Below are 27,210 nucleotides of genomic sequence, written 5' to 3' on the forward strand. Positions count from 1 at the left end.
TATAAGACACAGTAGTTCCGCTCCTAAAAGTTTACCCAAGAGAAATAAACCATTTCCACATAAAGACTTGTACATAAATGCTCACTGCAGTTTTATTCATAAAAGTTCCACACTGGAAAAAACCTGAATATCAACCAATAGGTGAATGGACATATAAGGAAATACTATTCAGTGATGAAAAGAAACAAAGGAGTCATTCACTCAAAAACACGGATACATCTCAAAAACATCATGCTGAGAAAAAAAAGCCTGACATGAAAAGGTCACAAACAAATATGATAATCTGAAGACAATATTTACATGAATTTGATGCCCCTATAGTTCAGCACTTGATACCAAACCAAGTGATATTATAACAACTTTGGATAGGCTTTGAAATTTAGACAGAACTACTAATAGTACTCTGTGTGTCTCCAACTATTTACTATACATATAGCTCTCAGTTGACCCCCTAAAATACGTAAGTGTACTTATTTACTGTAATTATCACAGTAAAGCCGAAGTCCTGTTGGTGGACTACAGGTTCTGTGTGATCCAGCTCCAGCCTGCTCTAGTAAGTAGTATCCTGGCATCTCAAGAGTCCTGCTATGGCCTCAGGACTTTGGCACTCCTATTTCCCTGCCTAGATCTTGCTCTGCCGGATACCCACATGGCTTAGCCTATCATTAATTTCAAGTCTCTGCTCAAATGTCACTATCCAGAAAGATCTGTCTTGACTACCTTAGTTAAAATCACAACCTTTTCTATCCCCAGGACTCTCTATTCCCTTCCCTACTCACTCTCTGCAGCACTTTTCATCTTCTAATACAGTACAAGCTTTATTTTGTTAGTCTCTGTTCCTCCTGCAAACAGAGGGTAAGCTCCCAGAAGGCAGAGTATCTGTCCCTGCTGTTTACTGCTATAGCCTCAGAAGCTGCAAGAGCACCTGGCCCGCAGCAGTGCTCAGTAAACCTTCGCTGAGTTTGTCTCTTTGACAGGCTACGCTTCACACAAGGACCTTGTCTACCTCATTTTTGCTTCCCAGTGCCTAGTACAAGATAGTTGCTTAATGTTTACTGAATAAATAAATGAAATGAATTAGAGAAAAGTATGCCAGTTTAATAGCTTTTAAAAAGAGGCGTATTTCCTCACCTGCAGTTGTTGCTGTAGATGGGTGATTTCGGCAATTCTCAACTCTCTAGATTTGTTTGTGCTCTCAATTTCTTGCCTCTGGGTAGACAATCGACATCTGATATCTTGAAGTTTCCCTTCTAGTTGATGCTTTTTATCATTCTTTTAACAAATGAAAGATAATAAAAATTATTACTGTTTTTAATGGTTCCATCTTAGTATATTTCCAAAGTATAACCAAACTTCACTCACTAGAGCTTCTAGTTCAAATTCCAAAGTCTTTTTCTTTGCTTTCAGTACAACTATGTCCTCTTGTTCTTTGTTTCTTTGATTTAGTAGTTCTTGCCTTCGATTCCGTTCCCACTCAAGTTGTCGTTGCCTTTCAAGTTCCCGTTTTGCAGCCTGTGACATTTACAAAGAGACAAATTATTAATGTTTCAGTTCTTACATTACACAATGTCTCTTCAGAAAAGCGGCATCTAGTAAGTCTTTCCTTTTAGGGATGAAATGTTAAACATTGTAAGAAATCACATTACAAAGCCAAAAATAATTTATAAAAATGCAGTATTCTTTCTATGGAAATAAAGGGAATATATAGAACTAGCTATTATATTTGCATAAGAAGAGAACTGACAGAATCATTTTTCCATTAGAATTCCATTCTTTATGTCTTCAAGAATGCTTGATGTGCTAACTAGAAGTTCTACTTATTTACTGACACACCGAGAAGGAAAATTTCACCTAGTGAAATCAAACTAAAACACACCTGAACAAAAACAAACAAAACTTGATTTTATTCCACCAAAGGAGAAATTATTATTTAATTCATTTTAAAAGTCTGTGACTCCCCACTTCCTAATCATTCATTTCCTTTTTACCACAAAAGCTTTAGCTCTCTCCAGCACCGGCTCCGAGGACTGTTAGATAGAGTACATATCAGAGCGCCTGACAGTCTATCAGAATTGCCTCTGACTCATGGGTCTTCCAACTACACCTGGCAATGTACACCTGGTAAATGTCTATTAATAATTTTGAATAAATACTCTAGAATCTTTTTTTTGTACGTCAAAGAAAAGATTGCCTATCTTTGCTTGTCCATTCTGAAAATTAAAATTTTGTTAATATCTGCCTGAACAAAAGGGAGTTATGGCTAAAAGTTTTCTTTCTTTTGAGACAGGGTCTTGCTCCGTTACCCAGGCTAGAATGCACTGGCTTCCAACTCCTGGCCTCAAGTGATCTTTCCTCATTCTCCCAAAGTGCTGGGATTACAGGCTTGAGGCATGGCACTCAGGCTATTCTTTAATAACGAAAAATTCCTCATTTTTATATTTCATTCACATGAGAGAACCATGTGTTGCTTCTGCAGTAACATACTAAAACTGGAAAGAGAGAGAAGATTGGCTTAGCCCCTTTCCAGGTATGCGGCTAAATTTATGAAGACTTCCATAGAATATAGGATGTCCCAGAAATATTTTTAAAAGAGTTTAAAAAGAAGGTTGCAGAACAATGTAATTGGTATGACACAATTACAGTGGTGTTTAAAAAATTATACAACCTGGCTGGGCATGTGGCTCATGCCTGTAATTCAGGACTTTGGAAGGCCAAGGTGGGCAGATCACAAGGTCAGGAGCCCAGCCTGGTCAACACATGGTGAAACCCCATCTCTACTAAAAATAAAAAAAAAAAAAAAAAAAAATTAGCCGGGTGTGGTGGCGAGCGCCTGTAATCCCAGCTACTTGGGAGGCTGAGGCAGGAGAATCACTTGAATCCGGGAGGTGGAGGTTGCAGTGAGCTGATATTGCGTCACTGCACTCCAGCCTGGGCAAAAGCACAAGACTCTGTCTCAAAAAATATATATATGTATACACACAATCCTTACACTCTCCACCATAAAAATATTTATATTTTTATATATATTTATACAGAAAAAACAGTCCGGAAAAACACCGTTATCAGTGATTTGTTACAAAACTGTATCATCAAAAACTTGTACATTAATGTTCATAACAGCATTGTTTGTAATAGCCACAACGACCATCAACCGAGGAATTAAAACACGTGAATTAAATGGTATATCCATATAATGAAATATTACTCAGCCATAAACAGGAATAAAGGACTGATTCATTTTATAATGTAGATGAACTTTGAAAACATGATGTTAAGTGAAAGTCAGACGCAAAAGGCCATATATTGATGATTCCTTTTATAAAAAAATGTCCTGAATAGGTAAATCTAGAAAGATAGAAAGTAAATTAATGATAGACAGGAGTTGGAGGGAGAAAGAAATGGCGAGTAGCTGCTTAATGGGTAGGAGCTAGGGTGATGAAAATGTTCTGGAAGTAGACCAGGACAATGGTTGCATAACTTTGGGAATATACTAAAACCACTGAATTATAAAAAGAAAGACAAAGATTGCACGAACAGATCACCTGGATATTCTGAAAGGGGGTGATCACACACTAACTTGGGGTGGCTCCACTCTGGCCTGCTTACCTCTCGCCTCTCAATTTCCTTCCTCCTCTCCTCCTCTCTCTGCCGTTCTAGCTCCCGCTGCTTTTCCAGTTGCTTCTCCAGCTCCAGTTGTCTTTTGCGCTCTTGCTCCTGGCGCTCACGTTCTTTCCTCTCCTGCTCCGCCCGCTCCAGCTGAGCCAGGCGCTCCTGCTCTTTGCGCTGCTGCTCCAGGAGAGCTTGCCTTCGTTTCTCCAGTTCCAGGTTGCCACGTTCAAAGTTCTCCCGCTTCTTATCTTCAAACGTTACTTCAGACAAGGAACACAGCAACTATGAAAACTTATGATCTTCAACACACTCTTTTCAAAGGAAAACTCACTAGTGTATTTGAAACCTGTAGTACAAACCCAGGTCCAGAACTCTCTAAGCTTCTGTGCCCTTGATAATGAGCACAAAGAAAATGCCCTTTGCACAATCTCTCTGCTTATATACTCTCTTCTCCACACCAAACACTGTTTCTAAAAGATCCTTTTCTAGCAGTTCTATATCACCACCCAGACTCTTTTCTTTCCCTGTTACTCCATCCTTTCCCTTCTTCCCATGAGCTTGCCCTAGCAATTAATCCCCACTCTTTTGGACCATGAGTCTCTGACTCTCTCCCTTCTTCTCATTGCCTTATAACTGTGCTGATGAGTCCTCTAATCTAACAAGATTTCTCAAAGCAGAGCAAAAAGTGAGCATTCCGCTTTTCACACTGAAGAACAAGCTATGCCCTGATTCTTATGGAGATCACAGTCAGTCAACAATTTTTTCTAACTCATTATTCAGTTTCCTTCTTTGACACATCAATTACAAATTTAGAATACTCAGTTCTATCATTTTTTTTCTAATATTTTGTTTATGTCCATTTTATTTCTTCATTTTCTATAATCCCATCATTACTATCCTCAGCAGTGTCTATTTCATTTCCATGTTGGCCTCACGCAATCCTCCTTGGTACCAATCCCAGCCACAGGAGCACTCATTGCTGGCCTGTGCAGGATGCCAGGCCTTGGGACATGTCTAGGAACCATCGCTTCTCATTCTGCCTTGAGACCTGTAGCTGTGAGCATCCTTCTTTGGCTTCTTCCCACATTCCTGTTTGGACTTCACTGCTTTTGACAGACTTTCTTCACGTACTGTGTAGTCAGTGATTAGACATCAAAGAGCGCAAGTATGTTTTGGTTTCCTTGCTCTTATACCTTTGGTGATTTCAGAGGAGGCGATATCCTCTACTCTGATATCTTAAAATTCAAAGTGCAGGCCAGGTGCAGTGGCTCACACCTGTAATCCCAGTACTTTGGGAGGCCAAGTCGAGCAAATCACTTGAGGTCTGGAATTCGATACCAGCCTGGCCAACATGGTGAAACCCCGTCTCTACTAAAAATACAAAAAAACTCGCCGGGCATGGTGGCAGGCACCTGTAATCCCAGCTACTCAGGAGACCGAGGCAGAAGAATTGCTTGAACCCAGGAGGCAGACATTGTGGTGAGCTGAGATCATACCACTGCACTCCAGTCTGGGTGACAAGAGCAGACTCCATTCCAAAAGAAAAAAATTCAAAGTCCCTCTACCACAGAAAGGGATGATGTAATGATACATGCTGCAAGGTGGATGAATCTCAAAAATATTGTGCTAAGTGAAATAAGTCGGACATAAAAGGTCATATATGCTTCCATTTGTATGAAATATCCACAATAGGTAAATCCCAGAAAGCAGATTGGTGGTTGCCAGGTGCTGGAGGGAACGGAAGGATGGGGAGCGATGGATATGGAGTTTTATTTTGGGGTGAGGAAAGTATCTTGAAAAAAGATAGAGGTTGTGGCTGCAAGACACTGTGAGTTCACGAAATGCCATTGTTAGGAACTGAATGTTTGTGTCCCCCCGACCAAAATTCATATACTGAAGCCCTAATTACCCTAATGTGATATTTGGAGATAGAGCCTTTGTAGAGTTAAGATTAGTAGTAAGGGTGGGGGCCCTTATGATGAATTAATATCCTTATAAAAAGATGGGGTCAGAGATGGGGGAAGAGAGAGAGAGAGAGAGAGAGAGAGAGAGAGAGAGAGACAGAGAGACAGAGAGAGAGAGATCTGTCTCTCCAAGGAAAAGCCATGTAAGCAAAAGAAGTGAAAGCTGCTGTCTGCATGTAGGAAGAGGGCCCTCACCAGGAACCAAATCTGTATACCTTGATCTTGGACTTCCAGCCTCCAGAATGTTAAGAGATAAATTCCCACTGTTTAAGCCACTAGTCTATGTTATTTTGTTATGGCAGTCCAAGCAGACAACGACAGCCACTGAACTGTACATTTTATATTATGTAAATTTCATCTCAATTTTAAAAACTCTCCAAGTCTCTATACATCTTTTTAATTCCAGCATCTGGCAACATTCCTAGTACGTAGGAGGCATATAATAAACAGCTATTGAAAGAATGAATGCACAAATGAAATCTCTGATAATGTTGCTTCCTGTTCAAAATTTTAAATGTCTACTAAAAACAGAAAAAGAAAATTCTGCATTCCAAGCATTCCTGTCCTATCTGCCATTGAGACTTCATTCTCATTGTTATAAAAACCTGAAATATTCTTCACTTCTACTTGTGGTGAACCTACTCATCTTCAAGTCTCAACTCAACTGTGACCTCTTCCACAGACATTTAATTCCTCATGTCTTTCCCACTCTACACCAACCAACCATAAGTGAGGTCTGTTGTGCATCTGTAACACTCTCCAGGAATTCATCCCACTCAAGTGCTGCTTAAGTGATTGCTTATATGGGTGTCTTCAATCCTCTTATATGTTTTAATGTTTCTAGAGAGTATGAACCATGTATTATTAATATGTAGTCTTTGCTCAACACGCAGCCTTGCACATAGAATACGTGCAATGAGTATTTCATCATTGAACAGAAGGGTAATTTAGTTTAGACAATAAACTGGGACAAGTGTTCTTACCAGACCAATTAACTGCTGATCATCTTAAATGCAGCAAAACGACACTGACAAAGTATTTATCATGAAAGCACTCCATAATAAATTTCATTTGCTTCTTAGTTATCTTTATAATCTCATTAATAATTCATAGCCACCTTAGAATATTTTAATAGTATGTTGGATTTATCATTGTAAATGAGGACTATTTAAAATAGGTTCAGGCCAGGTGCAATGACTCTCACTTGTAATCCCAGCACTTTGGGAAGCCAAGATGGGTGGATCTCTTGAGGTCAGGAGTTTGAGACCAGCCTGGCCAACATGATGAAACCCTGTCTCTACCAGAAATACAAAAATTAGCCAGGCATGGTGACACATTCCTGTAATCTCAACTACTCCACAGGCTGAGTCAGGAGAATCACTTGAACATGGGAGACAGAGGACCAAGTTAGCTAGACTGCACCACTGCACTCTCGACAAAGTGAGACTCCATCTCAAAAAAATAAAATAAATTAAATAAAATAGGTTCACATTAAATTTAAAATAGGTTACTGTGATTAAGGAGTTTCCAATTCTCTTATAATAACACGAGAAAATAACAGTAGGTGATTTCACTTTCTATTTCTGCACTGGTGGTATTAAGTAATCACCTTAATACTCATCAATTTTTGATGCTGTACGTTCTATGGATATGATTTACATAATTTTCGTTTAGCAGTTTGCAATCAGATTTCAAGTTAAAAGTTAGAACAACAGTGCATTAGCAGAGTGCATAATGTTCTTACTTCTCTATCCAGACCCACATCCAAAAGCTTAATTAACAATGTCTCTGACTAAGGTCAGTTAAGGAACAAGGTAAAAATGTCAAAAGCTAAATTTATGTTTACCTATATCTTTGTCTTAGAGATAGGAAATTTCTAATTTAGTTTAATCTAAATGATTTAAATCAATGTAAAGGCTGCCTTACCAGGTAATTTCTTTTCTAATTGTTGCTGTTCATCTTCTAAAACTGGTTCCTCTGGTAGCCTCTGATCTACAGATGTTGAGCTTATGACAGATATACCACTGCCAGATCGAACTCTTCTGCAATTGTGGGGAAAAAGAAAAAGATAAATGGATTCACATTTTTCTTTGTCTGGGTGGAGCTGGACAAACTATAAAGAAGAATTTTTGAAGATTTTACCATACCATGGAGCAAACTTCATTTATAGTAAGGAAAAGATAAAGATTTTGTCTTCTCTATTTACAAAGAGCTTTTTCATGAATATTTGAATGTCAACAGACTCTGAGTGCCAAGCTTGTTTAAGAATCACCACCAAAATTGGGATAATTCCAAAGGATAAAAGTAGTTAATACTCATAAAGTGGTAAGAACAAAGCCTGGGACAGGGTGAGCACTAAGTGGGAGCTGCTATTTCCACTGCCCTCTCAAGTGACCTTAAGTTCCTCCAAGGGAACTTCAGCAGCTCAGCTCACTGGGAGCACCTCTCTTCCCTTTCCAGTCTCTCCATTTCATCCCTTAAGAAACACATGCAATGTCTGTACTTTACAGTTCATAAAACAAATCACTTTGTTTACTAATTTCTTTCACTTTAAACTTTGCTGTGTTTAAACAGTCTCCCAATCCTTTTTCTGCATTTATTATCGGCTTCCAATGCTGCAGTTGTGGGATTTCACAGGTAAAATGCCTCACCTACCTGTTGCTTCCTACACAGTCACAGTTTCCTCAGCTTGTTCCTGAACCACGTGTATGCTGACAGTAATGGTTCTGTTTGTCTTCATCTAAAGGGAATTTTGGCCAGGCGTAGTGGCTCACGCCTATAATCCAAGCACTTTGGGAGGCCAAGGCGGGCAGGTTACCTGAGGTCTGGAGTTCGAGACCAGCCTGACCAACACAGAGAAACCCCGTCTCTACTAAAAATACAAAATTAGCCGGGCGTGGTGGCACATGCCTGTAATCCCAGCTACTCAGGAGGCTGAGGCAGGAGAATTGCTTGAACCCAGGAGGTGGAGATTGTGGTGAGCAGAGATTGCACCAATGCACTCAAGCCTGGGCAACAAGAGCAAAACTCCACCTCAAAAAAATTAAAAATAAAGGGGATTTTGCCCCAATCTTTCCTGCAGTTTGAGGACTCAGGACAGAAATCCTAATCTTTGTGTTTTTCATTCTTCTTCATACTTGTAAGATCTCATATTCAGTTTTTACGTTCAAAGTCAGGAGACAGAACTGTCCTGGACAGTACATGGGTGCATGCATGGATGTAAGTGTGGATGCCAGTCATAATACTGGACCTCAGGAGACTCTCTTGACATCTTTACTGAGGCTGTTTCAGTCCAGGATAATTTTCTTTAATTGCCTTCCTGATTATAATTTCTACATTGCTAGCAGCTTTTGTTACTACTTAAATGTGTAGGATTCACAGGTGCGATCTCCTTGGTTTATTCTCTATGCATAGGCTCATGCCGTTTCTCTTTCACTGCTGGCATCTGTTGCAAAAATTTCTGGTAAGAATTGATGATACAGGCTGGTACAAAATTGATGTTTTATTCCACTGTTTCGCTAATATACTACAAGTACTATGAAGAACAGGATGGGCCCAAGATTAACACAGACCTAGATAAGAGTCTCTAGAATTCACAGATATTTAGTTTCCTTGTCAGGGATGAAAATCAGATAAGATACATAGTCAAGCCAAGTCTGGAATTCATATACTCTGCACACAATTTCTTATTAGAGCCAATGTTCCTTACCTAAAGGAAGGTGGAATGTATTCTGGAGGCAGGACGGGTGGCAGTGGTTGGCCAGACATAGCTACATCAATGAGGTGCATAGCCAGGATAAATTCTTCTGCTGTAAGTTTTCCATCTTGATCAATGTCAGAAAGATTCCTATTCAACAAAAAGTTCATTGTAATTCGCTTTCATGAAAATTCATGCTTTTTACTATTCATGAGTGATTTAAAAGTTCTGTTTACTTATTCTGACCACAGGCCAACTGAGTCTCTCTGTCCCTCAGTTTATCAAAATAGTACCTATTTCATACTGTTGCAAAGATAAAATTACACGTAGTTGGAACAGTGTACCTCATTCAACAAATGCTATGACTATAATGATACTCTTTCTCAACCTTTGCAAGTCCTTTTAAAATACAACACACTCATATTCCATGTAACTTTTTTAAGAGATGAGTTCTCACTCTGTTACCCAGGCTGACATTAATTATAGTTCACTGCAGCCTCAAACTCTGGGCTTAAGTGATCCTCCTGCCTCAGCATCCCAAATAGTGGGATCACAAGGGGTGTGCTACCATGCCTAGCTAATTTTTAAATATTTTGTAGAGATGGGGTCTCACTGTGTTGCCCAGGCTGGTCTTTATCTCCTGGCCTCAAGTGAACCTACCAAGTCGCTGGGATTACAGGCATGAGCCACCACACCCAGTTCTATATGTTGTTAAATGCTCTGCTCTAGACCAGGAAATGACAAACTAGCAGGAAAGGGTCAGTAAATATTTTATGGTTTATAAGACATACAATCTTTATCATACTGAATTCTGTCATTTTGGCAGGAAAGCAGCCATAGACAACACGTAAATGAATGGGCATGGCTGTTTGTACAATAAAAGCTTCCTTCACAAAAACAGATAAAGGCCAGATTCAGCCCACTGGGCGTAGCTGGTCACCCGTTAATCTAGGCCTACAGGGTGGATCTTTATGAACTCCAGCCACAGAGTCAAAGTGTTTCCTCTTCCTCAATCTCAGGATTCAATTTCCATCATTCTTCATAACGAACTTGCCCAAGTAGCTAATTATGGTAAACATTTTCCTAGCAAGTCCAAGAATGTGATTTTAATTAACAATTTCTAGACAATCAAAAGAAGATACATGACAACACATCCGTTCCCTAAAATGTCCACAGAACAAATCCAATGGGAAATTGGCTTTGCCAATGCCAACAATTAAGAAATCTTCTTAATTCTGAAATTTCTTTAGGTGCTATAAACTTTTTTTATTGTTATAATTTCCATAAAGTAGCATACACACTCTCTAGGGTATAATTCTGAGAGTTCTGACAAACACGAACCACAACATACACAGATAGTGTCCACTCTGCCTAAAAGTCCACATCTCTTTGTAGCAATTCCCTCCTTTGTGCCCAGCCCCTGGCAACTGCTGATCTCTTTTTCATTCCTCTAGTTTTGCCCTTTCCAGATGCCAGACACCCATTTTTAAAAAGAAAAGAAATGCAAATGAAATAAAATGAAACCCCTGCCCACTTTTCCTTATTCTCTGCTCCTGGATGTGTCCCACTGTTAGCCAGTCCTAGATAAACCAGATAGAAGGTGGCTGAAATTCTTACTTGTTCTTCACCACACTTGCCTAAATTATGATTATAAGCCTTTAATTGTAAACCTAGCACTTTGGGAAGCTGACGCAGGAGGGTCATGAGGTCAAGAGATCAAGACCATCCTGGCCAACACCATCTCTACTAAAAATACAAAAATTAGCTGGGTGTGGTGGTGCACACCTGTAGTCACAGCTACTCAGGAGGCTGAGGCAGGAGAATGGCTTGAACCTGGGAGGCAGAGGTGCAGTGAGCCAAGATCATGCCACTGCACTCCAGCCTGGTGACAGAGTGAGACTCTGTCTCAAAAAACAAAAAACAAACAAACAAAAAAAACATTTTTAAGTGTGTAGAAGCAGAATATAACATTATAACAGGAGAAGCCTCAAGTGTTTTTCTCAAAGGAGGTGAGTTATAAATGAGAAATTTAAAATAAACACTTCAATATAATCTGGTATCATGAGAAGAACCTAATAAATTGTCAATCAACCTCCATTAATGTTAGATCTCAAGTTTATATTTCAGAGGGCACTAGAATACTGTTCAATACCAAGATTTAAAGAGGTCTGGATGTGTCAGAGATACAAGATGTTTATTAATTGGTCTAGTCTGCCACCAAAGGCAAGCTCTTTCATACAAAAGGGAGCTGCATTAGAGCTTGATCATTTGTGAAACAACCATATCAATGTGTCCTGCAAAAAAATGACAAACTTTGCAGTGAGCATTATAGACAAGGTTTATTTTCCGGGGGCAATCACCAACACATAGCTATAAGAGGCACACTTCTTAAGAAACCATTCTAGTTAACATTTAAATGTAAGGAAGCCTGTAGGACCGAGGCAATGCTCATCGATAGCTATTCAAAATCATTACACAATAGAGACATTATGTGCCCCTTTCAGAAAGTACACAGAGACCTCTCTGGTACAGTCTTGTCAAAAACAAAACAAAAACAAAAACAAATCAAATCTGATCCGCAGTTCTCAACCAGGGATGATTTTGTACCCCAAGGGACATCTGTCAAAGTCTGGAGACATTTCTGATTGTCATGCTGGGTGTAGAGCTCATGCTACTGGCATCTAGCATCTAGTGAGCTGTGGCTGGAGATGCTACAGGACATCCCCCCACAACAAAGATTTATCGGGCCCAAAATGTCAATGGTGCTGGGATTGAGAAACTTTGCTCTAGATCTAATTACAAATTTACAGGAATACGGAAACAAATCAGATAATCCCACAGCAATGTAATATTCAAAAGTTAAGCCATTAAGAAACTACAGGACGAATGATCTGGTTTGTTTTTAATGAAAGTTTTCTTGGGGGGAGGTCGCATGGGGGACTTGGGAAAAGAAGCGGGAGAACAAGGGGAAATTTATAGATTAAAGGAGACATAAAAAATGGAACGATCAAGTATTGCAAAGTGTAGGCTTTATTTCAGTCCTGATATAAACAAATAAACTATAAAAACATTTTGAGGCAACCTAAGAAATCTGAACATTGCCTGATTAATTTAATGATAAGGATGACTACTAAATAATTTAGGTGAGCTATTGGTATTATGGCTATGCTAAAAAGAAAATCAGTCGGGCATGGCGGCTCACACCTATAATCCCAGCACTTTGGGAGGCTGAGGCAGGTGGAGGTCAGGAGTTCAAGACCACCCTGGCCAACATGGTGAAACCCCGTCTCTACCAAAAATACAAAATTTAGTCAGGCGTGGTGGTGCATGCATGTAATCCCAGCTGCTAAGGAGGCTGAGGCAGGACAACAGCTTGAACCTCGGAGGTGGAGGTTGCAGTGAGCTGAGATGGTGCCACTGCACTCCAGCATCGGTGAAAAAGCAGGACTCCATCTCAAAAATACATACATAAATAAAAAAATTTAAAAAAGAGAAAATCCTTCTCTTTGGAAGATACAAGCTGATATATTTGCAGAAGATTTGGCTTAAAATTATCAAAGAAAGAAGGGAGAGGCAATTGTTAAGAGAGAATTGTTAAGTTGTACTATCACTTCTTCAGAATTTGTTGTATTACTCTGCTTTTGTATTTTTCAAAATCGAGAGAGGAAATAGTATTATGAAAGAGGCAATCATTACAACTCATTGAAAATTAGGCAAATTCTACATATTCCCCCATAAAAAAATGCTATTAATCTAAAAACCCATGAGCACACACCAATCTAAGGAAGTTTCCACTTTATCCAAATCAAAGAACTTTTCGTTCCTTACCATATTGAAGCCAGCTGAGCCTGTGGTAAACTTGATTGCATAAGAATAGTTCTTGCTTGGGGACCTAAACAGGAACCAGGAAAAGGACATACAGATGAGTCAGCAAATACTCACTGTGCAGGAGGACCAGGGTTCTGCCTACTATGGACTACTACACAACCTCATGCAATCACAGTACTTTAAATAACATTTGCTATTACCACAAGGGCTCTGTCAAATGGAAGTTAAACCCCAAAGAAAGGGGAGAAACACAGAGCACGGCATCTGACACATACTCAATACATTTTTGTTAAATGGATGTTTGATAAAGAATGACTGTGAAAGATTTAGAGTTTCCAAATATAACCCGACCTTTTGTCCAGATCATCATCTTTATTTGTATTGGGCTTTATTTACAAAGTTGAAACTTATTCTCTTTAAGTTTAACATCTTTTACCACTGCTACCACCTGCTGCCTCCATCCTGTTCAACCTCAGGCAAATTCAGGGAAGATTCAGAGAATCTTAGAGGAGGAAGGGACCTCAGAGAGCTCTCTGGGAAATGGTTTCACTAGACTTAAAGAGAAAAAAAAAAGATTGCACAAATGGCTAATACTCAGGATTAGAACACATTTCCAGCTGGGTGTGGTCGCTTACGCCTGTAATGCCAGGTTTTGGGAGGCTCAGGCAGGCAGATCACTTGAGCTCAGGAGTTCAAGACCAGATGGCAAAACCCCATCTTCACCAAAAATGCAAAAAATTAGCTGGCGTGAGCCTGTGGTAGCAGCTACTCGGGAGGCTGAGGTAGGAGGATCACTTGTGCCCCAGAGGCAGAGGCTGCAGTGAGCTGAGATGCCACTGCATTCTATCCTGGGCAAGAGTGAGACACTATCTCAATTAAAAACAACAACAACAAAAACATATTTCCTATGTTAGCCAAGAAAAAAAAAAAAAAAAAAAAAAGAAAGATTTTCTGGAATTTCAACTCTTCTCTTAAGATAAGCTCTAATTTCTTAAAATAATCATAAACATCTTCACTTCTGGTATTAAAGTGGCCTTTGATATCAGACAAAAGCACAGTAGGAGATTCTGTTTAAGTAAATTAGTGTCAGGGAGGGAGAGAGAAATACGTGTTCATTTCTAGCACCGCCTCTCAAGGTGTGGTCCCAGGAAGACTGATGGACAGAGGAATGGAACCTGTGGCAATATTGTTGGGAAGATTCTGGTGTATATGCTTCTGCTTTCTGCTATTTCATTTTTCAAATGTCACCTCATCAAAAAACAAAAAAGTGGAGTGTTTTTGCATGGCCAGCAGTAGAGGTTAGGGAACCAACGAGCTGTGGGCTCTAGTCCTGGCTTAGTCTAGACTGCTGAGTGACTGGGGAAGGTAGTCTGGAACCCAGTTTGCTCATTTCAGATCTCCCAGTCTATGATCCATTGGGGCAGTGAGCTTAGCACCATGTTAGCAAATGAAAGATGCTCCAATGGCAGGTAACATTACTGACAATAGTATAACTTTTATTTACATATAAAATCCTGGCAGAAAACCACACATATGAATAGATACATGTGGATATATACATGTGCACATGTACACAGCTGAATTAATTTTCCAAATTGAAAATACCCAAACACTATGGAGGTCATGAAAGAGAATATAACCACACCCCAGACACCCCTCTTTGCATCTCTTTTAGTATCACCTACCACCAAGGTAGCCTAACTTCTACCTGGATAGTCTGTCTGCTGTTCCACCTGGCTTATCTTGCTCAGTATATTTTCGTGTATCGTTGTAGAACATTAATCTTCACTGCTATGTAGTATATCATTGTGTCATTACATCCCAATTTATTGTCCATTCTACTGTTTTCTTTTCTTTCTTTTTTTTTTGTTTGAGATGGAGTCTCGCTCTGTCATCCAGGCTGGAGTATAATGGAGCCATCTTGGCTCACTGCAACCTCCATCACCTGGGTTCAACTGATTCTCCTGTCTCAGTTTCCTGCGTAGCTGGGATTACAGGCATGCACCACCATACCCGGCTAATTTTTGTATTTCTTTTGTTTTTTTTTTTTAAGCAGAGATAGGGTTTCCCCATGTTGGCCAGGCTGGTCTCCAACTCCTGACCCCAAGTGATCTACCCACCTTGGCCTCCCAAAGTGCTGGGATTACAGGCATGAGCCACCATGCCTGGCCTGTTCAGTCTACTGAATGTTGGCAAGCATTCAGATAGTTTTCAATTAGCTACTATTAATAGTGAGCATTCTAACTTTTGGTGAAAATATGAACACATTCCTGCTGGATGTGTGTGTGGATGTGAGTGTGTGTGTGTATTGGGAGCATCTAAGAATAAAAAACAATCTACTGAATTAACATGAACATTCTAAAGAACTGTGTAGTATAATGGAATGAGCAAAGTTCAGGAATCACTTTCTTTAGTCTGTAACATTGTAGTTAGATGGTTGGTAACAAACTAGAATTAACAAAGCTTTAGTGGATGATTTAATTTATACATATAACAATTGCCCTTACTCCAGATCAATACAAAAGGAAGTTAATATTTTATCTATTCCACATAAAAAGCCTAACAATAAATATGAAGAACCAGCTCTACACCTGAATATCAGGAGACTTGGATTCTAGTCCTGACTCCCTAATGGCATGTGGCATTAACAAAACTACTTTAGCTCTCTAAAATGAAGTTCTTCCATCTATCAAATAAAGAAAACAATCTACAACAGAGATTGGCAAACTATAGCCCTTAGGCCAGATCTGGCCCACTGCCTTGTTTTCATAGACAAAGTTTTATTAAAACAGCTATACCTATTCATTTAAGGCTGCTGTCATGCTACAATGGCAAAGCTGAATAGTTGCAGCAGAGAACATATGACCTACAGCCTAAAATATTTATTGTGCTGTTCTTTACAGAAAACATTTGCTGATCCCCACACTAAAGATCACAATTATATCTTGTAATTCTAATATTTGTTTATATATGTACTAAATCAATGTTGCAAAACATTAAAAACAGATCAGCAACAGCTAAGATAGCATCTTAGCACACTGGGCAACATACAGTTGAGCTTGGAGTGCACAGAACTTCTGTGGAAACCTATGTACATAAAGGGCTATCGGTTTTAGAATACTGGCTTATAAGGAAACATGGGAATAAACCCAGAAATCCCAAGAACACAAACTCCAATTCTGGCATCCATGTTTGGGCAGGGAAGTATGGCTAGAAAGGAGAGAGTAACAACATGAAATAAGCTTTATTTGAAACAATGACTAAGACCTTAGTTCTGCTGATTAATAGATGAATTACCAAATAGCATATTCATTGTTTCAGAATGCAACAATAAAATACCCTTTGAGAAGAGGGGGTAGCATTAACAGGACTACCAAAGTTCTAGAGCTTCTTACGTAACCTTAATTAAAGAATGAGTCTTCTCTATTTTATAAAGCTGTGTCTTTAAAGGGCATGCAACAGTATACCTATCAAGCTGTGAAGGAAGAACAGCATGTCCAACAGGATGCATTGGCCAAATCAACCCAGATAGTCAGTGAGGTAAATAGTGCCACTGCTAAGGCCAGGCGTAGTGGCTCATACCTATAATCCCACCACTCTGGGAGGCAGAGGTGGGCAGATCAGCTGAGCTCAGGAGTTCAAGATCAGCCTCGGCAACATGACAAAACCCCATTTCTACAAAAAATACAAAAAATTAACTAGGCATGGTGGCACATGCCTGTCATCCCAGCTACTTGGGAGGCTAAAGTGGGAGGATCCCCCGAGCCTTGGGAAATCAAGGCAGCAGTGAACCGTGATCGTGCCACTGCACTCCAGCCTGGGTGCCTGTAATCCCAGCACTTTGGGAGGCCAAGGTGGTAGGACTCCTTGAGGATAGGAGCTCAAAACCAGCCTGGACAACATAGCAAGATCCCATCTCTCCTTTTTTAAATTAGCCGGGTGTGGTGGTGCATGCATGTCTGTAGTCCCAGCTACTCAAGAGGCTAAGGTGAGTGGATTGCTTGAGTCCAGGAGTTCACGGCTGCAGTGGGCTACTATCATACCATAACATTCCAGTCTGGGTGACAAAGCAAGTCTCTGTCTCAAAAAAAGAAAGAAAAGAGGTGCTTTTCAGTTCTTGAAAACAAAAACCCACAAAAAAAAAAAAAAAAAAAAAAAAGAAGTAAGAAGGATGAAAAACAAGAGATTACAAATATAACATATATTTCACTTGGGCCACATTATACACTGAAACCTTTTCTCAACTTTCTTGCTATTTTGCTTCTCCTGCTGCTGAATGAACTGCTTTGAGGATTCTGACTTCAAAAAATTATCTGTATAATTGTGATCAAGACAATGACCTTTATGTTCTATCCACCTCAAAAAATCAGCTGTTTCCATCAACAGTCTAATTTAGTGTAAAACATACTTTATACTGATTCCTAAGTACATAAAGGGAAAATGAATTAAATTTCCTTTGTTTATTCCCATTTTACAGTTTACTATAATAAATTATTCTACTTGACATGACTATACAAAGGTCTGGTTCAAAAGTAAAATTCCCACCTTAAATTCTTGCTGGATCAAAGTAGCAATAAGTATGCAGATGTTAAACAATATGAAAATCTGCTTTCTTTCCAGTATATTTCAAATTTTACTTTCTGCCTCAGATATTTAAAAGTTCTAAATGTTCAAGTGCCTGGGTCATTATATTTGGAATGGAGATATTGCATTTCATTCATAAAACACACATCCTACCAAGAAAGAGAAAATTTCTCAATCAATGTCTCAATTGAATACTATTTTAATCAACTCACAGCAAACATCAATGTTTTCAGGAAATATTTTCAGATTCATTGGCAATGGTCTGGGTTTGTGTGGAGCACTGGTTTGTCAAACAAACCATGTAAAACAGTACTTAAAAATATACTATTAAACATACCTTTAGTGGGCCAGGCACAATGGCTCACGCCTGTAATCCCAGAACTTTGGGAGGCTGAGGTGGGTGGATCACCTGAGGTTAGGAGTTTGAGACCAGCCTGATCAACATGGTGAAACCCTGTCTCTACTAAAAACACAAAATCAGCCAGGCATGGTGGTGCATGCCTGTAATCCCAGTTATTCGGGAGGCTGGGGCAGGAGACTCACTTAAATATGGGAGGTGGAGGCTGCAGTGAGCTAAGATTTTGCCATTGCACTCCAGCCTGTGCAACAAGAGTGAAACTCCATCTCAAAAAAAATAAAAAATAAAAAAATACAGTGTCTGCATAAGCTAGGCTGGTTTTTCATACCATGTATAACAGTGCCAGTTACTGCTTTATGAGGAAGTATGAAACATCAAGAATCTGTGTGTATGTACTATTCACCCATTCAAACATGAATACATGCTTATTTGAGGTGACTGCTGAGATCCCTAAAGGGGCCAAGGTTCAAGATTAGATTAGAAACCTTCAAAATCTCATCCAACTCTGGCATTTTAAAATATAAGATACATTTTTTTCTTTTGGAAATAAAAATTGCAATTTTAAGATTTAGCAAGAAAAAAATAATATGAATCAGTTCTTAAAAGTGCTTTGGATTATAATCCTCCCCTCACCCTACCCGCCACCCAGGAAACCTATTTTTTTCCCTTCCTTTCATATTTGTTAGATGGCAGTTAGTTTTTTTCCTTTAACATTTAATATTCATATCAGAGGTCTCTATTTTCTTTTTTTAAAGTTATGCTTTTCTTTATAACTTTCTTTTTGTCTGTTTGTTTAAGATGGAATCTTACTCTGTTGCCCAGGCTGGAGTGCAGTGGCGTGATCTCGGCTCACCGCCACCTCCACCTCTCAGGTTCAAGCAATTCTCCTGCCTCAGCCTCCCAAGTAGCTGAAATTACAGGAGCCTGCCACCACATCCGGCTAATTTTTGTATTTTTTGTAGAGACGAGGTTTCACCATGTTGGCCAGACTGGTCTCAAACTCCTGACCTCAGGTTATCCATCCACCTTGGCCTCCCAAAGTGCTGGGATTACTGGCATAAGCCACCATGCTCAGCCTTCTTTATAACTTTCTAACAAGTATTTAACCTTTCATGAGAAAAATTTTGAACAGTATGCTAAAATGCCTGTCTACCCTTCCAATGTAGATAACAGAATCATTCTTCTTTTAAAAAAATCCACTGAGATTGTCTAAGTTAATTCTGGCCTTTTATATTACTAGTTACTAGAAGAAGTATCCAAGTGGTGAGCCCTGGCTAGGCGGTGACAGAGCCATGTTCCCAACTCCCTGTTTTTACCCTGCCTGCTGCCTTCAACTCTGACCTGGTGAACACACAGCTTCAAGTTTATCAGGTTCAATGCTGGACTTCAGAAGTTGAAGCTGGTTTTTGGTTCAAAGAAGTGTTTCTTTGCTAGTGCCCTGATTTGCATATCAGTAGCTTTCAGTGTACAGGAGGATTCCTGGTCTATGTTCCATTTTACCACGAAGCAATGGGGCATGAGAAAATGATATAACTATGTAAGGATTTATCAGCGGATAAGGACACAAGATAACAGACAATGAAAACACTGCTAAGAAATAAGCATATAAACATTTGGAAAATATCCATGACCCAATATCTAGAAACAGTTTGCATTGAAAACAAAGATCATATTTCACAAATTTTTATTTGTAAATACCTGTTAAGTGTCCACTCATAGTTTTGTCATGACTATTGAATAACTGCCTGTATTTCAGTCTTGATGACTGAGGAACAGCCCATTCTGCCACCGGAGGGACACTGTGGGGAAAAGAAAAAGGAGAGAAAGAGGATTATCCATAAGGAGTAGTCTCGTAAAGTTTCCTAAAGACAGTAAACTAAGAACTTATCTAGATAACCATATCTAACTTTAACATTTTATTATCATTATTTCTGATTTTTTTTTTTGCCATGAGTATTTCCCATTTTTAAGATCATGAACATTTCTCTCAAAATAGGTAATTATTTTTCCAGAATCATGGATAAACACAATAGACCAAATGGCTGTTTCAAGTTGTATACAAAATTTAATAATTTAAAGGTTCTATTAAAGTATGAAAAACCTCTTGTAACTGAGGCAATATGATCATACCCAGGCTATTCTAATTTCTAAATACTTCATTTTTGGTTAAAAAGCAATGCTAAAAGTAAACCAGTAACTGTCCTTAAAGGTACTAATTCTCTAAAAATGTTGAACTTTCTATACATGAATATACAGGACCCATTTCTTAATGAAGGAAATTACTCCATTCTGTTTAAATTCTGACCCACTGGACAGATTCCCAGAGAGAGAGAGCAGAACATTTCCAGGGTTATGACACATAAGCAGAGTGGTAATGGACAGAGCTTCACTTTCTAGACTACAATCCAGTACTGATCTCTCCTTGCCAATGTGCTGCAATCCCGACCTGGCCCAAGGATACACCTGCCACTAGTTAGTCTGGGTCTATACTTCCTTAGTGATTAGTTCCTCAGATGCCACTGTCCACACAAATATCACGTTGGTACCAATGGCTTGTTAAGCCTCCGACCTCTAAGTTAAATACAATGGCTGAGCTGACAGTAAAAATGGAATTTCCCTTCCAGGACAGATTACAACTAATGCTCCATTTGCAATTTCCTTTCATTTCTACAAAAATATCTATTTCAAACATGTAAAAGCAAAATCTTACTTAGCTGTGTTATGTAGGCACTTAAACCTATTATATACAGTTCAAGAATAGGAAATAGCACCCAAACAAGAAGTACTTAGATAAATTCACCTTTTTTCAATTTTTATGAATTTCTTAATAAAAAAAACACTTACCATGATCTATTTTGCTGTGAGTACTTCTGCACCAATTCTCTCATGTTAAACTAACTAGCATTTTTGCTGATTCCAACTCCTGCCTATTTGTCAAGAAGCTAACTATCTAACTCCTACATGTCAGGAATGTTGGGTGTTACACACAGAAGTTGTTCCAGATTACACTTATCACATCAGAGTTTTCTGCCGAATTCCTGAGAATTTAAATAGACTAAAAACTCATTACAATGCACCCAAAAGTTCAATACTGCATTGCAAAAGTTGGCTAGAAATATACATTATTAAAAAGGTGACTACTAACATAAAAAAAAAACAAACAGTTGTTTTAATAGCACTAACGTTTGCTAATACTGACTGTCTATTCATTCTAATTTCACAGATCAGTAAGGCAAGATTTCAAAATCTCTTCTGCAGAGTCACAGTAAACTCAAAACTAGAACATGGTATGGGAGAAATTTTTTTTAAAAAGGAACTTAGTGTAAGATGATACAGGTTTAAATCTCAGGTCCACCATACACTAAGCTATAAACTATGGGTGAGGACTAGAGCTTCTCTGGGCATGCTTCCTCAAGCATGATTTTGAGACACTATCTACTGCACAGGTAGTTGTGGGGCTGAACAGGATTACTGACGTGCCGAGAAAGTAGATGTCCAATACATATTCAAGCACCTTAGGAGTAAAATCTCAATTAAATGGAAGACAAATAAATACCTGTATCCTACAATTAAATTAAGATTTTAAAAGAAAACTTGCATAGTTAAGAACATACGCCTTAAAATCAGACATAACTCAGTTTGACTCAGCTCTGTCACTTATGAGTTATGTTCCGTTGGGCGAGTTATATAATGTTTCTGAGCTTGTCCCTCATCTGTATCAGAGAGTAACAGAATCATCTCATGGGGAAGAATGAGTTAATGTATATAAAGCTTTTGGCATGGATTTTCTTTAAATCATTTCTAAAAGCTAATAAATTAATCACTAAATTATATTCAACGTGCTCTTCTCTTGAAAGTGGAAAAATGGGCCAGGCGTGGTGGCTTACAACTGTAATCCCAGCACTTTGAGAGGCCAAGGTGGACCAAGGTCAGGAGTTCAAGACCAGCCTGACCAATATGGTTAAATCCCATCTCTACTAAAAATACAAAAATGAGCCAGATGTGGTGGCGGGCACCCGTAATCCCAGCTACTCAGGAGGCTGAGGCAGGAGAACTGCTGGAACCCAGGAGGCAGAGGTTGCAGTGAGCCGAGATCATGCCACTGCATTCCAGCCTGGGTGACAGGGGAAGACTCCATCTCTCAAAAAAAAAAAGGAAAATGGGGAAATGACTTGATTCACTTAACAATTTCTAATGAGAGGATTGACGCAAGAAAAGATAAATTCCAAAAACTTTTTTTAAAGGCAGGGTCAGGATCTTGCTCAGTCACTCAGGCAAGAGTACAGTGGCCTGATCACAGCTTACTGCACCCTCGATCTCCCTGGCTTTAGCCATCCTCCCATCTCATTTTTAATTTTTTTTTTTTTTTTTTACAGAGCCTTGCTAGGCTACAGGCTGGAGTGCAGTGGCATGATCTCAGCTCACTGCAACCTCCGCCTCCCGGGTTCAAGCAATTCTCCTGCCTCAGCCTCCCGAGTATTTGGGACTACAGGTGCACGCCACCACATCCAGCTAATTTTTGTATTTTTTAGTAGAGATGGGGTTTCACCATGTTGGCTAGGATGGTCTTCATCTCTTGACCTCCTGATCCGCCCGCCTCAGCCTCCCAAAATGCTGGGATTACAGGTGTGAGCCACCGCGCCCAGCCTATTCATTTCTAAATTTTTGTATAGACAAGGTCTCCCTATGCTGCCCAGGCAGGTCTCAAACTCATGGGCTCCAGCTGTCCTCCTTCCTTGACCTGTCAAAGTACTGGCATTATAGGCATGAGCCAACATGCCTGGCCTAAAAGTTTTGAGATGGCTTAAATGAGACTTAATTTCTCATTTTAGTATAGCAGTATGCAAGGCCAAAAAATAGGAGTAAAATAAAATAAAAATATGAAAGGTAATCATTGAAACAAAGGTTGGCCAAAATATAAGCAATAAGGTCATGTCAATTTTAATAAAATTGAGCCACGCATTTGATTAATGTGAATTGTCCACTATCTGGATAATTTATTTCATAATAAATGGTCTTTAATAGGATTTTACTAATTACCCATATAAACTTCATAGGATTATCTGATAAAGAATTAAAAATAAGGCCAACTATGACTCCAATCTTCATATAAAAATGTTACGTATAAACTTGTAAATCATAAATATATAAAATAGTTCATTTGCTTTTTTTCCCTTACATTTAGAATTTTATTTTACTGTTTTTAAACATTTTATTACTATCCATTTGTTATACTCTTTAAAAAAAAAAAATACATAAAGCCGTTAAGGAAATGTTATGTCCTTGATTTCTCTCATCTCCGCAACAAATTAATGATAAAAGCTAGTGACACTATCCAGAAATTAAGAAAATTATTACTAGCACTCTACAAAAGCCTACAAAAAAGAAGATAACAACAACAAAAATAATATAGATGATTTATGGTTAAATTTATTATTTAATCAGGTAATGGACTTAACCAAACCTCCCATTTAAAAAGAGGCAAACTTACCTGGCCACGTCAAATGACTGTGCCTTTTGTAATTTAGTGTTTAGTTGTGACCCTGGACCAGATCTACTAAAGGAAGAACTCTTTGGCAATGTGGCTGCTGTAAAAATAAATTTTGAGTAATTTTAATGCTACAAAGAAACTGTCCCCAATTTACAAAAATTAAAATGCACGGTCAACAAATCTGAAGCAGAAATAACTCCCCCTTTCTTGCCAGTCTAGACGGAAAACGAGCCTTTCCCTCCATAATCTCTGTCCTCCTGACAAAAAGGTTTCCAGATTTACTTGTTCTACTGAAAAATCACCTTACTACATTGTAACGCTGGTTTCCATAAAATTTTATTCTTTTTTTTTTTAAATTTTATTCTTTATTAAACATTTAGCATCACATTTTATAGGACCTGTTCCAATAGTTAAAGAGGTAACAGCTTAAATATATAAAGTGGCATTTTCTTAACTGCAGTGAAGGAGCTAAAGTATTAGTTCCAGATGTAAGAGCCCAGAAGTCACAAACTGTAGTCTTGGCCAGATAATATGTGATGGTAGGGAAGGTCAGCTTTTGTGTCTGATTCTCACTGGGGTTGGTTAGTTGTGTATCAGAAAAAAAACAGTCTATGCCTTAGCCACATTCCCCTACCCTTGCCTGATGGCAAATGGCTTGCAACATTCGCCATTAGCCATTAGCCACAAAAGAATAGAAGACTCAAGAGTGTGGATTTGCTGATACCCTGGAAAAACAACTGCATACACGTTCTGGGCTACCATGATGTCGATAGTCATGGCCATAAATGCAAGATGAACTACAAGTGACAAGAAAAATTTAAAAAGAAGGTGCATTTAGTTTCTTTGGCCATAACTTAAAGATATATCCTGACATATGGAAATGTTTCAAGTATGATGCTAAAACCCATGTCGTCAATACTGAATTTACTTAGATGTAGTCAAAGTACTTTAAAAATAATACTTTCCATATTAAATGAATTAAGATGTTAGACCAAGGCTATCTACATCGACAGTTTTATGCTTTATTTTAACTAAAGGAAAAAAGACTAAATGAAGTCTCAAAGTGAAATGAATTAAACCAGAAACTCTTAAATCCTTTCCTTCAATTAAGCAAGGATGTAATACCAAGAAATAGTATGAAGTGTTCTTTTTTATTCTTTCCCACCACCCCCAACATAATTCTATTCCTAGGGGATTGGCTTGCTTATTAGCAATTCATAGTGGACAAAGAAAAGTAGTAACTGATACATAAAAATAGAAAATATTTTCAAATACAGTTCAACTTCAATAGCTCTTCTCAGCCCTTGAAAGGAAATTACATTTGTGGCTTTCACTGCTGAGCTCACCTTTGTCCACAGTGGTACCCAAAAATCTGTAATTCTCTTTGACTCTCTCCACACTAGCATATTCCATTTAAAACAGTGAAAAAAAATGTGAAATTAAGTGAAAAAAGTAGTAAAAATTCAGCCTATAGTTTCAGCAGGTCACATACCAGGATGAGCAAATGCAGGCAGAGGTTGTATAACAGGGGGAGCCCCATTAGCCAGCGGGGGCACAGCTGCTGTAGGAACAGAAGATACTAGGGGTGGAGACATTCCAACAACTGGAATGGATCCCATTGGCACTGGAGCAACAGCTGTAAGCGGCGGCATGCTGGCAATACCTCCCATACCTATGAAGAAAAAAAAGCCCAACACAGTTCACATCCAATCACATTTCAACATTCAATAATAATTAACCCAGTACTGCTTACAGAAGAAAAGCACTTTCCAGCTGTAATGTATTCCAATTAAGATTAAGGCTTCAAATTAGTCATTTTAAAGAGTATCAAAAATTATGTCAAGGATCACATCAAAAGGACTCAAGACTCAACCTGAAGACAGATCAAACAAGATGAGAATCAAAAAGAATAATAACTGCGGTGGACTTAAAGGGTCAAATATAATTAAATCCATGAGTTCAAAATGATATTTAAAAATAAACAAAATCCTGCCTGGCGCAGTGGCTCACACCTGTAATCCCAGCACTTTGGGAGGCCAAGGCGGGCAGATCACAAGGTCAGGAGTTCGAGAACATACTGGCTAGCATGGTGAAACCCTGTCTCTACTAAAAAATTTTAAAAAGTAGCCACGTGTGGTGGCGCATGCCTATAATCCCAGCTACTCTGGAGGCTGAGGCAGGAGAATCAATTGAATCTAGGAGGAGGAGGAGGTTGCAGTGAGCCAAGATCACGCCACTGTACTCCAGCCTGGGCTACAGAACAAGACTCCTTCTCCAAGAAAACCCCCCAAAAACCAAAACCCTAACTGGTCAAAAAAGGAGGATGCTAAGGCAATCAATTTACTACTACTTGGAAAACTAGTAAATAAAATGTAGAAAAATCAAACTGCAATCTGCCTTTCCTATATTTACTATACCTCAGGGTAACCAAATGTTTGACGGGGAAAGCAACTTTATTTGTTTACTTACTTATTTTCTTTTTTTTGTTGTTTTTGTTTTTGTTTTTGAGATGGAGTCTCGCTCTGTGACCCAGGCTAGAGTGCAGTGGCGGGATCTTGGCTCACTGTAATCTCCACCTCCCGGGTTCAAGTGACTCTCCAGCCTCAGCCTCCCAAGTAACTGGGATTACAGATGCCTGCCACCATGCCTGACTATTTTTATATTTTTAGTAGAGAAGGGTTTCACCATGTTGTCCAGGCTGGTCTTGAACTCCTGACCTCAGTTAATCCACTCTCCCTGGCCTCCCAAAGTACTGGGATTACAGGCATGAGCTACCATGCCTGGCCCTGGAAGCATCTTTATATAAAAATATTCTAGCCAATAAAGAAGAAATGATAAAACAAAAATAAATGTTTCCAGGTGGGCACAGTGGCTTATGTCTGTAATCTCACTACTTCAGAAGGCCAAGGCAGGAGGATCTCTTTGAGGGCAGGCGTCCAAGACCAGACTGGGTAACATAGCAAAATTCCACCTCTACAAAAACTTAAAAATTAGCCAGGCATGGTGGTACACACCTGTAGTCCTAGCTACATGGAAGACTGAGGTGGAAGGATCATTTATGCCCAAGAGGTTGAGACTAAAGTGAGCCACAATCACACCAGCCTGGACAAGTACTCCAGCCTGGGCAACAGGTACTCTAGCCTGGGCAACACAGTGATACCCCTGTCTCAAAAAAAAAAAGGTAAAAACCTTCCTTTCTCTTTTATTTCTCTGTCCCAACTTTAATACCTTCTTTCACGTTGAGTAAATAAATTTTAGTTGTTTAAATGCCCCCTACTATTTTTTTTTAATATTTTTGTTTGAGACAGGATCTCACTCTGTTGCCCAGGCTAGAGTGAAATGGCACAATCACCTTCACCTTCTGGGCTGAAGCGATCATCCCAGCTCAGCCTCCTCCCAAGCTGCTAGGACCACAGATATGTATCCCTACATCCAGCTTTTACATATATATATTTGGTAGAGATGAGGTCTTGCTATGTTGCCAGGTCTGGTCTCGAACTTCTAGGCTCAAGTGATCATCCTGCCTCAGCTTCCCAAAATGCTGGAATTACAGGCGCTGAGTCACCACACCTTTTACTATTTTTTTAAAAGTAATTTTCTTTTCAACCTGAGAAAGGTAATTGAAAAAACTAATTATTACTACATAATGGTAATTAAAACATTTCTTTTTTTTTCTTTT

The 27,210-nt window shown here is 39.0% G+C and overlaps 1 protein-coding gene across 9 annotated transcripts in view; it reads right to left on the reverse strand.

Moving 5' to 3' along the window:
• ITSN1 (intersectin 1) overlaps nt 1–27,210 on the reverse strand; it is a 242,499-nt gene that overhangs the window by 122,358 nt on the left and 92,931 nt on the right. For 8 of the 9 annotated variants that reach the window (XM_032276601.1, XM_032276600.1, XM_032276603.1 and 5 more), the window contains exons 6-14: nt 25,024–25,203; nt 23,532–23,628; nt 19,739–19,839; nt 13,099–13,162; nt 9,283–9,420; nt 7,500–7,615; nt 3,607–3,869; nt 1,363–1,512; nt 1,132–1,272 (exon numbers count right to left, since the gene is read on the reverse strand). In XM_032276601.1, the coding sequence (XP_032132492.1) occupies nt 1,132–1,272; nt 1,363–1,512; nt 3,607–3,869; nt 7,500–7,615; nt 9,283–9,420; nt 13,099–13,162; nt 19,739–19,839; nt 23,532–23,628; nt 25,024–25,203 (1,250 nt within the window). Of the gene's footprint in view, nt 1–1,131; nt 1,273–1,362; nt 1,513–3,606; nt 3,870–7,499; nt 7,616–9,282; nt 9,421–13,098; nt 13,163–19,738; nt 19,840–20,884; nt 21,937–23,531; nt 23,629–25,023; nt 25,204–27,210 lie in introns of those variants that run through there. The other variant, XM_032276604.1, reaches the window with a different exon arrangement.

The sequence above is a fragment of the Sapajus apella genome, unplaced genomic scaffold (assembly GCF_009761245.1).
Source record: "Sapajus apella isolate SASKATOON/1434 unplaced genomic scaffold, GSC_monkey_1.0 scaffold8, whole genome shotgun sequence".
Lineage (NCBI taxonomy): Eukaryota > Metazoa > Chordata > Mammalia > Primates > Cebidae > Sapajus > Sapajus apella.